This window comes from Nicotiana sylvestris, chromosome 5, assembly GCF_000393655.2.
Source record: "Nicotiana sylvestris chromosome 5, ASM39365v2, whole genome shotgun sequence".
Classification (NCBI taxonomy): domain Eukaryota; kingdom Viridiplantae; phylum Streptophyta; class Magnoliopsida; order Solanales; family Solanaceae; genus Nicotiana; species Nicotiana sylvestris.
The window spans coordinates 9,495,552-9,507,169 of record NC_091061.1 but is presented as its reverse complement, the minus strand read 5'-3'; the positions used below and the strand labels follow the sequence as shown (position 1 = coordinate 9,507,169).

Here is an 11,618-nt window from a genome sequence, read left to right as displayed (position 1 = left end):
AAATCTCGGCTAACATTATGCATTATCCATTATTTTACTATAGCATTGCAACGATCCCAGTGATTAACAAAATTCTGTCCATAAGTGTCTCTTGTAATTGTTCCTTCAATAAAACCTAGTTTGTTTCTGGTGAGCAAAGAAACTTCCATGGCCAGTTGCCATAGAGTGTAATTCTCCATTCCGATCAGAAGCATTCTGATGGAAAGCGAGCTTGGAGTATTAGAAGCATGCAAATACAGAGAGTGATTGTGATCAATCACAATCACATTTTGGCGCAGTAGTATCATCTATCGCCATAGGATTTAGGGCACAAAACTGGTAGAAAAGCTCAAAATTCACCAAACAAATACCTGAGGAAGCTCTCGATCTTCAAAAATCCCTAGATTCACTCAATTAGGGCTCTGATACCATGTTAAATCTTCATGAATTGGTGAATTGAGCTGTCTGTACATGCACTCCAACGGAGAAGATGAAGAAATTAAGAAGAAGCAAAAACAAAGAAGAACAGAGCTTCAATTTTCATTACTCCACGTGCTATTCTTATAAGGCTGTATATATACATCTCTAATCTAATGAATGACAACTGTAAATCAACTAACTAATACCCCACTAACATAAGTTAGTTAACACTGTTAGTAACTAACTAACTAACTAACTAACTAACTAACCATGGTCAGCTAAGTACAGTCAACTAATCTTCAGTCAAGTAATTGTTGTACAATTGCTGTTTAATTCTTCTACAAAAAACTCCAGCATATTGTGCTAGAGTGAGTTGAATCATCTTAAGTCTGCATGTGAAAGGTATAAAACCCATGCATGGTCATATAATATATAAGGCTTATTTAGAAATAATTTAACTTTAAAATTCTCATTTTACCATTAATGATATAATTCATGGTCATACAAATATCTATGGCTTATTTTAAACGAAAAATTTCAGGAAAAAAAAAATCTTTTTTAAATTTCTTTCTACACAACCACATAAATTGGAACATAGGCAGTATAATTTAATTCCAGAAGGGAAGAGATTGGAATCTTGTACCTTTAGGATGAAAGAGTCACCACTCGGATCTATATTACTTGGAAAGTTGGCTAATTATACAACCTTCCGTATGGTTTATACTTTATACTAGTCGTACTTGTTACCTCCACAGTTTTTAACATTATGTACATCTCTTTTATATTGTGCTGTGAAGAATTTCAAAAAAAATAAAAATTGTTTCCTTCATTAATGGTCCAACAAAGAATTGCAATTCTCATCTATGATAGCTTCATTTGCCTTACCACTGTGTCAATTTGAGTCACACATGGGAAAAGTAAAAGGATTTATTCTTCCAATTTGTTGCGTTTAATTTGTCTTTGCACATGTCCTCAAGCATGACAACTTGTCTAGTCCATATGATCAAAGTGGCTAGTTCACAAAGAGAGCTCCAGTGTTCAAATTATACTGAGGAATAGTTTACAGTGGTATGCTTTACTTTCTTGAATGTTTTAGGTGAAATTTGGATAATCTTTTATAAAAGTTTTAAATTCTTTAGGAAAAATAAATTTTAATTGGATGACTTTTATAATTGTATTTGTATTGGATATTTTTCTAAGGTAGAAACTTAAGATTGCAATTACTACTTGCTTGAAACTTGAAATCTTAAATTAAATTGCAAGGTGAAATAATGGTACTCAATATAAATATTTACAATTTTTTGAGGATAAAATCAGAAGAGGTTATTCTATCTGAATAATTTACATTTACATAAAACGATCCCAAAAGATGAGAACATCACCCCCTCAATGCTGAAAGATAAAATTATAAATCAGCAAAGACATGGTAAGTTTTAGAGTCAACTGCAATAAGCTTCAATGCAGCTACTAATGCAGCAACTGCTATAAAACTAAAGAAACAAATATTAAGCCAATGCCAACTCTTCTGTAATAATGACAACTTTTTTCTCCTAGAAACAAGGTACATATGATTTGGAAGTATAAATGTGAGTGGAAATACACTAATAGCCCCAGTTAGACTCATGAAATCTCCCAGAAAAGGTAACAAAGCAGAGAGGAAAGTTGTAATGGCTATATAACCACCTCTAACAATAATTCTGAATCCCAAGTTTTTGATAGCCAGTGCACTCCCTTTAGTTCCATATCTTGTGTCCAAGAACTCGTACGTCGGACTCGCAAATATCTAGAATCATATATAGAATCAACATTCAGTATGCTAAACACAAGTAGAGATATAGCAGGTATATGCTCAAACACTAATCTAGATTTATAGTGGTAAGTTCATAATGAGTCTAGTATATACCTCTCTATAACAGCATCTCTATATAACAATCATTCACTATAAAAGCCAAGTTTTTCTTGGAACCGATTTTTATGTTATATTATAATATATGTTTTCTATAACAGAACTTCACTAGAGCAGCCAAAAATATTGAAACAAACGAGGCTGTCATAGAGAGATTTGATTGTAAATATACAGTCAAATTTCTCTATAACAGCCTCGAAACAAACAAGACTGTCATACAGTCAAACCTCCCTATGATAACCTTGTTTGTTCTAATATTTTTTGGCTGCTATAATGAAATGTTGTTGTAGAGGATATATATTATAACATAACATAAAAATCAGTTCCTAGAAAAACTTGGCTTATATAATGAATGACTGTCCTATAGAGAAGTTGTTATAGAGAGGTCTGACAAGCATAAATTTTTTGCATATGCACTTATGGATCGAGCAGAGAGCAATAGGTTCAGTTGAACGAGCTAAGATAAGAGCAGAGTGATAATTACATGCAACGCGATGATAGCTTGCAAGAAAGCAGCAATGTTAGCGATTCCCTTCAACCAAACTGGACCGGAAACATTGTTCAGCAAATAGGAAGATGCATTGGATCCATAAGCCCAATATCCAATGTAAGTAACAGCATGCATTGGAACAATGCCTAAAGTAAACTGAAAGTTAAGGGCTTTTATCATGTTCTTGACAACAGGTTCTCTTACAGTAGCCTATAAGAAAGACACAAGAGATGTGAGAATTAACAACAATGGAGATAACAAATTCAAAAGTATCTGTATGTAAGGAAACGACTATAAGACTTTTACAATGCTCTAGAGAAAGTATCTATAATTGTCATCCTTCGTTCATAACTTAATGGGAACTGAAAGCGTGTAGTTGGTTATAACAGTTAGCACACTAAAGGGCAGCCCGGTGTACTAAGCTTCCGCTATGCATGGGGTCTAAGGAAGGGCCGGACCACAAGGGTCTATTGTCCGCAGCCTTACCCTGTATTTCTGTAAAAGGCTGTTTCCATGGCTCGAACCTGTGACCTCCTGGTCACATGACAAAAGCTTTACCAGCTATGCCAAGGCTTCCCTCCGGACAGTCAGCACACTATCACACAAAATTGAATTATCAACTCAAGTCAGGTAATTCACTACTTTTGACTTCATAATAAGACAGGCTGTTGACCGAAAAGATCATATACATAATAAAGTTATCAATTTCTAGGTCAGCTACCTGTATCTCTGGAAGCATTCCTGTGTTGTATGCAAAAACAAGATTTGCAGCAGCACCAATTGTTGCCCAAATCCTACTACTTTTGGTTCCTGGAATGCTGTAGTCTCGAGGAGGTGCCTCAAGACCTGCAATTCAGGATATTTAGAAAGTATGAACACACGCTGAGACGTGATCAATTTTATTTTCCAACAACAAGGTACAACAGAAAGGAAAACAAATGCAGCAGAAAGGAATAATTTTCAATGTGTGCATGCATTGAAAATTGTAATGCATTTGACTCAAGAGATTAAGGAATCAGAGGCATACCGTCTTTAAGAGACAACACAAATGCTATACAAACATACACTAGACTGAAGAATGTTGAAAACCCAAGCCAAACCCTTAAAGCTGACAAATGGGGTATAGCAATTGCAAAAAAGACACAGGCGAATCCAGCTAGTGCAATGGAGTATGGTAGTTTAATCTGATGGTCATCCCTAAAGAGAATATGGAAAGCCTGCAATCAAGTAATTGGAATCATCCCATCAGAAAGCCGATGAAGCTTAAAGATAAAATCAAAGAAGTGAGAATTTCTATACAACAACAACTTCGCCTGAGTCCTAAGCAAGTTTAGGTCGGCGCTATGAATCCTCACTTCTTTCTTCAAGCTCATATCATATAAAGCAAGAAGAGCAAAGCAATGAAACTTGCATTTATACTTGACAAAACACATTTTCCGTGGTCTGCAGGGTCCGGAGAAGGACCTCACCCCAAGGGGTTGTTATGTAAGCAGCCTACCCTGGTGCAAGCATCAGTGGCTAATTCCACGGCTCGAACAAACGGAGACAACTTTGACCGTTGCTCCAAGGTTCCCCTTCTAGACCAGGAAAGTTACAGAGCAAATTACCTTCAAGGCCTGTCCGCCCAAAATGACAAAACCAGTATTTATCAAGAACAGATTTGCATACTGTAACGCCCAAACAAGCGAATAGGCTGTCGGTCCTGCAGCAGCCAAAATCCCATTTTAAGACCAATGGAATCAAAACCAGATAAGTCGCAAAGGAGAAAATCAATTGAAATGCAAACTTGACTATGTATTTGATAAGTTTTCAGCAATGCGTACCGTATACGAATCCTGCAAGATCTCTATATCTGATATGCCTCTTTCCCCCGTATTCATGGAGCTTAGCGATAAGAGTACTAGCATATAGCGATATAGCTGATGATAAAATTAGACCAACCACACCGCCAATCCAACCTAGAGGAACCATAATTATTCCAGCATATCCGAGAGCAAAAGCACTGTTGACACCAGTGCCCAAAACAATTCCCACCTGAAACCATGAATCTGCAGTCTCCCCAACAGGTGAAATCAGCACATGATTTAAGGCAAGAATCATACTGTACAAATATTAAATTATAGAGTACTTGTTCTTGTCTCCGTTTTCTTCTCCTCGTACACATCTTAATGGGATTGTAGATAACAATATTAGTAAGAGATTCAATGTTTTGCCAACAAAATCAACTTATTTTACAAGGAAAATGGTTCAATTCAGCAGCTAGAATCTTTTAGTAATTCTACACTAAACTATCTGATCACATGGGACATAATAATACTATATTTATAAAAATGGTCCGTTTCATTCTTTTTGGATAGACTAAAAAGGAGAGAGTGTCATATAAAATGGGACAGATTGAATATACATTTTGAAGGTGGGTGCGCTCAAACTTGCTGTACATAATCTAACAATAACAAGAAGATGAATGGAAATTGGAAACAAGAATTTACGAATTACAGAGTAAAAGAGAAAGAGACCATTACTAAGTTGGTGGGCAGTATTAGGATTATCAATAGCCAATTTGTCATCAGTATGATTTTTTGGGAGAAGGGGTTGGTTCAATGGAGTCTTAGACATCTTTCACAGAATCACAAAGGCTAAGAGCAAAGCAAAATACACTTAAATCTATAGCCTCTTCTTCTATGGCACTTCTCCTCTGTATTCTTTGAATTCTGCACAGAAATAATAAAGTTTCTATTTTTTGCAGAAATATTTGGGAGTGCAACTGTCCCACTTGTTTGTCCCATGATTGGCTAGTAATGGGGTGCTTGTTTATGTCGTTATCTTTCACCTTTTCAGTTATTTTGCTTAGGTTAGTATTAAAGATTCGTTCACAGAAAGAAGACAATCTGATATCAATTTATTGGGGGTGGCAACAAATATGTCGTCTGCTTCAGTGGGACACGCTTTCTTTATTAGTTTTTAAAAAAATGACACATTTCTATTTAAGAACCTAACTTAGGCTTTCTATTTTAATTTTAATGAGAAGTTTTATAGATTACAAAGATGTTATGGTACGATTAAATCCAAAAATTTCAAAAAATTTTATTTTTTTTCCTTCAAATTTCGTATTGAGTTAAATTATGTTACTTAAATTAACAGAGTGATCAATACATTGGAGAATACTTTTGAAAAAAAAATACTTATATATTCCAGCTGGAAGACATTTTAGTTATGATTCACAATAAAAAAACATAATAGAAAATTTAACTACTATTTCCCATGTCATTATTGATAAACTGATGGTAACATCTCATCTAACCATTAGAATAAGAATTCATTTTCTTTTCCCACTTTTAACATGTATTTTATTTTAAGCTGTAAAAGAAAGAATTTAAAATACATCTTTTTCTGTGTTCAAAAAGCATTAGTAACAACTAACAACAATTGATAAGTTACCACCATGGGATATGGAGGGATGGTTGTGATCCCTCTACTCTTAATTAGAAATCTCAAGTTCGAGCATGAAGAATGGAGAAGCTCTCAGGAGAAAGTGTGTTCCCATTAATAGATTTTACACGGTGCGAATCTGAATTAGTCGAGCAAACAAGTTCCAAATACCAATGTTATTTGTGGCTTGAATTATTTCCTTGTATTTTTAGGAAACCCATAGTCCCTATAGGTTTAGGAAAACCTATTGTCCTAATAGATTTGGAAAAGGAAAACCTATAGTCCTTGTCAAATTGGGAAATCTTTCTCATATATGTTTGGGACCTTTTGGGATCTATATATAGGGGTTGTAGTTGGGGATTCTATAGATTGTATTGTGCTTCTTTTCTCATTCATAGTGAAAAACTCTCTCTGCTTTTGCCCCGAGGATTAGGCTTGGCCGAACCTCGTTAAATCCTTGTGTTGATTTTTCTTCTCTATTTGCTTTGTGTGTGATTGTGTGCTAGTTAACCCACGATATTCCGCAACAATTGGTATCAGAGCAAGGTTCGAGTTTCTACACATAATTTAGATTTAAGATGTCTTCATCATCTTCAACAAAGTACGAAGTAGAGAAATTTGATGGAGGTTCTAGTTTCAGTCTATGGAAGATTAGGATGAAATCGTCCTTGGTATTACAAGGATTATGGAAAACAATTGATGCTGATTTTCCTGAAGATATGAAAGAGACAAAGAAGGAAGACCTGAAGGAGAGAGCTTTGAGTGCGATCTTCATGAGCGTTACAGATAGCGTTCTTCAGAAAATTGCTGAAGAAACTTCTGCAGCAACGGCATGGAAGAAGCTGGAAGATTTGTATTCTAAGAAATCGCTGACAAACCGCCTCTACCTGAAAAAGAGGTTATACAATCTCCGTATGAACGAAGGTACACCTGTTAAAACTCACCTTGATGAGTTTAATTCAATTATAATGGACCTGAAGAATGTGGATATCAAAATTGAGAGTGAGGATCAGGCCTTGATTGTGTTATGTTCTTTACCACAGTCTTATGATACTTTTGCCGATACACTGCTATATAGGAAAGATAGCATTTCACTAGAAGATGTTAGTAATGCACTAAAATCTAAAGAGTTGAAAAAGAGCTTTCCAGACAACAGAATTGAGGGCGAGGGTCTTGTGATTAGAGGAAGAACACAACAAAAGACTTTAACAGGAAAAAGGCAACCTCAAGATCAAAGTCTAGAGCAAGGAAGTAAAACTGTTATGAGTGCGAGGAGCAAGGTCACTACAAGAGAGATTGTCCTAAGCTGAAGGAGAAAAGAGGGAAGCAGAAAATAGATAATTCGGCAAATATTGTTGACACTGGCAATAATTCTGATGATAGTGATTATGTAGGGGAAGTTTGTGCTGTGAGTTCTAGTCATGGGCAAAATTCTTGAGTTCTTGATTCTGGTGCTACTTTCCACATGAGTCCACACAAGAATTGGTTTGCAACTTACAAACAAATGAGTGGAACTGTCTATATAGGAGATAATAATCCATTACCAGTAGAGGGGGTTGGTAACATCAAATTGAGAATGTTCGACGGAATCATCAGAAACATTGAGTGTTGGCATGTTCCTCGGATAAAGAGAAATTTGATTTCTCTTTCGACTTTGGATGATCAAGGGTATAAATTTCACTCCGAGAATGGAATACTTAAAGTGTGTAAAGGCTCCATGGTACTCATGAAGGGTAAACTACATTCTAAATTGTATCATCTTCAGGCCAGTGTAGTTGAAGGGGAAGCTACTGTAGCTTCTGGGAAAAGTGATCTGAATCAGTCTCTGTTATGGCACTTGTGACTTGGCCATATGAGTGATAATGGATTGTCTTTGTTGAGTAAGCAGAATTTGCTGAATGGGTACAAAAATCAAGCTTTGAATTTTTGTGAGCATTGTGTGTTTGGTAAACAGACAAGGATAAAGTTCATCAAGAAGGCCGAGCACAAGACCAGAGACAAGTTAGATTATATACACTCTGACTTGTGGGGTCCAAACAGAGTTCCCTCCAAGAGTGGTGCCAGGTATTTTATGACTTTGATTGATGATTACTCAAGGATGGTGTGGGTGTATTTTCTGAAAACAAAAGATAAGGCATTTTTGACATTTGTTAAATGGAAGACGATGATTGAGAGGCAGATAGAAAGAAAAGTTAAGCGTCTTCGAACTGACAATGGGTTGGAATTTTGCAATTCTGAGTTCGATAATTTCTGCAGCAGGGAGGGCATAGTGAGACATCTCACTTGTGTCGGAACACCACAACAAAATGGTATTGCAGAACGTATGAATAGAATGTTTTGTGATAGGGCACGAAGCATGCTTTCACACTCATGTGTTAGCAAAGATTTTTGGGCTGAAGCAATCAATACAGCTTGTTATTTGGTCAATAGATCTCCATCCACAGCTATTGAGTTCAAAACTCCTTTTGAGGTATGGTCCGGTTCGCCTGCTGATTATTCAAATTTAAGGATATTTGGTTGTCCTACTTATGCTCATGTGAGGGATGGAAAACTTGAGCCGAGGGCAAAGAAGTGCATATTTCTAGGGTATGCAACTGGAGTGAAAGGTTATAAGTTGTGGTGCATAGATCAAAAAACTCCAGGGCTAATTATCAGTAGGGATGTAACATTCAATGAATCTGCCTCACTGGACTATCAGAGGGAGAAGGCAATAGCAGAAACAGATCGTGGTGTCAGTGACCGCGTAGAGCTAGAAATTGAATCTCCACTAGCTCAGCCCAGTAGTTCTAAAGTAGAGGAAGTAGAGGAGGTGCAAAATATTGATCAAGACAATAATGTTGATGCACCTGCGCAACAACCCTATAGCATTGCAACAGGCAGAGAGAAGAGAGTGATCAATCCACCACAAAGGTTTGCAAACGTAGTTGATGGTAATTTTCTTGGATATGCTAATTTTGTGGAGTTCGCTCTGTCTGTTGCAGAGACCATTGATGTGCTTGAGCCTAATAGCTATAAAGAAGCTATTTCTAGTCCAGAAACAGATCAGTGGGTTGGTGCTATGAGTGAAGAGATTGAGTCTCTTTATAAGAATCAGACATGGAAGCTTGTTCCATTGCCAAAGGGACAGAAGGTACTAGGCTGCAAATGGATTTTCAAAAGAAAAGAGGGCAATCCAGGGGTTGAAGCATCAAGGTACAAGGCAAGGTTAGTAGCTAAAGGTTTTTCACATAGGTAGGGGATAAAATTACAATGAAGTATTCTCTCCAGTGGTAAAGCATAGCTCTATCAGGATCTTACTAGCTTTGGTGGCTCTTCATGACTTAGAACTAGAGCAGTTAGATGTGAAAACTGCATTTTTGCATGGTGAGTTGGATGAGCAGATTTATATAAGTCAACCCGCGGATTCATTACTCAGGATAAGAAAAATCATGTTTGCTTGCTTAAGAAATCTTTATATGGTCTGAAACAGTCGCCTAGGCAGTGGTATAAAAGATTTGATACATTCATGATTCAAAATGCATTTTCTCGAAGTGCATATGATAGTTGTGTGTATTATAAAAAGCTTGAAGACGGCTCTAGTGTATATTTGTTGCTATATGTGGATGACATGCTTATTGCTGCTAAAAGCATGTCACATATTACCCGATTGAAGAAGCAACTAGGTGAGGAGTTTGAGATGAAGGATTTAGGTGTTGCAAAGAAGATATTGGGGATGGAATTACTCGAGATAGAAGGGTTGGAAAGCTGATGTTGTCCCTAACGGTCCTATATTGAGAAGGTCCTCAAGAGATTTAATATGATAGGTGCTAAATCTGTGTCCATTCCTTTTGCTTCCCATTTCAAGTTGTCTGCAGACATGTCACCAAAAACAGACGAGGAGATGGAACAGATGTCTAGTGTTCCATATTCGAGTGTTGTAGGCAGCATTTGTAGACACCTGATTTTTGACCCTCCCCGAGAATTTTCACATTTTTAGCGTGAATATGTGAAATTGGGTCTAATATAGCCATTTTAACTATTTTTACTTTATTTCGTTGCAAAAAGAAAAATTACAAAATATATATGTATAAATTTTAGTTTGTGTATTTCTCATAAACTCGAAAAATACAAAAATTGCACTCTACTTTTGTACTTTATATAATTTCGAAAATAACCAAAAATATAGTTCTATTATTGTTTTGTAGTCATTTTAATTTTTAAAAAATACAAAAAATATTACTTTATATTTTTATCCTTATATAAAAACGAAAATTACAAAAAAATAGTTTTATTAATATTTTGTAGCTATTTTAAATCTTGAAAAAATGTATTAAAAAAGATATAGTTTTGTTTAAATATTAGTCTTATTTTTTGTAGTTATTTTGCTTACATAGGATTAGTCGAACAACGTCGTGTTCTTAATCGGGTCCGGGCAAAAGGATAATATTCGGGTTCAAATTACCCGCTTTTAGGCCTAATTTCGGACCTAGCCCATAATAATCCGAGTCCACCACACATGAGGGGACACGCGTGGGGAACACGGACGGAATCCCATACACGGGGAACCCCACCGCGCATGGGGGACATGAATCTTGGACCCCTACACACGTGGGGTCCGTTGTCTTGGCCAAAGCTACAAAGGCACGCGGGGGGATTTTTAAAAAGAAAACTGGGGAAAGAAAGTGGGGGACGACTGTACATTCTTCTTCTAAAAAAGGGAAGAAGAACGAAAGAAAAGAAAAACCCTAACGCTCCCTCCATTGAAACCAGCCCGGTTTCCTCCATCGCCACCATCGTTACACCCTCAACCTTAACCCAAAACCACCACGAAAACAACCAGTCCTACACCCAAAACCACCGTCAACCTCCAGCTTCCCCCCCCTCGTCGTCACTGTCCAACCAACGACCAAACGACCACTCCGTCACCTTCCCTCCGTCGACCTACTGTCACAACCAAACAGGCCCGTCACCTTCCCCCAACACCACGACCAACAGCAACAACCTAACCTCCCGTCAAAACCACCATCTCCTCACGTCCAAACACCAACACCAAACAGGCCCGTCACCGCCCCCTCGACCTTACCGTCGCCACCAGCTTCGTCGTCACCCTTCTCTCTTCCAGGCCTCCATAACCCTCGGCCCTACTGTCAAAAACCAGTCGCATCACTACTCCCTCACGGCGTCACTACCCCGACGACCACTGCTGTTCGTCGTCCCCATGTCCAGCGACGCCTCCGGCCAATAAACACTGCCCGTCGACCCCACAGTCCATCAGCTTCACGCCAAGCAGCCCTGCGGCTGTTTCCCCTATCCTCACGCCACTAGTTGAACCGGAGTTCATGGAGGTGAGTTGCTCGACCTTGTGTTGAAGTCGAGTTCCAGTCCAAAGTCCAAAAGCTGAGTCGAGGTCCGGTT

The 11,618-nt window shown here is 37.6% G+C and overlaps 1 protein-coding gene across 1 annotated transcript; it reads right to left on the bottom strand.

The window, feature by feature from the left end:
* Positions 1-1,674: 1,674 nt before the first annotated feature.
* LOC104223050 (proline transporter 2-like) lies at positions 1,675-5,573 on the bottom strand. Its single transcript, XM_009774398.2, has 7 exons — positions 5,312-5,573; positions 4,619-4,843; positions 4,403-4,497; positions 3,823-4,012; positions 3,517-3,641; positions 2,790-3,005; positions 1,675-2,182 (listed from the first exon to the last, which is right to left on the bottom strand). Exons 1-7 carry the CDS (start codon positions 5,409-5,411, stop codon positions 1,805-1,807), a joined length of 1,329 nt encoding a protein of 442 aa, XP_009772700.1. The 5' UTR covers positions 5,412-5,573; the 3' UTR covers positions 1,675-1,804.
* Positions 5,574-11,618: the final 6,045 nt, after the last annotated feature.

Coding starts and splice junctions, on each gene's coding strand:
- LOC104223050 (XM_009774398.2), bottom strand. CDS start 5,411: ATGTCTAAGACTCCATTGAACCAACCCCTTCTCCCAAAAAATCATACT. Junction 4,844..5,311: donor TGCCCACCAACTTAGTAATG/GTCTCTTTCTCT, acceptor GGGAGACTGCAG/ATTCATGGTTTCAGGTGGGA. Junction 4,013..4,402: donor TGGGCGGACAGGCCTTGAAG/GTAATTTGCTCT, acceptor ACTTGATTGCAG/GCTTTCCATATTCTCTTTAG.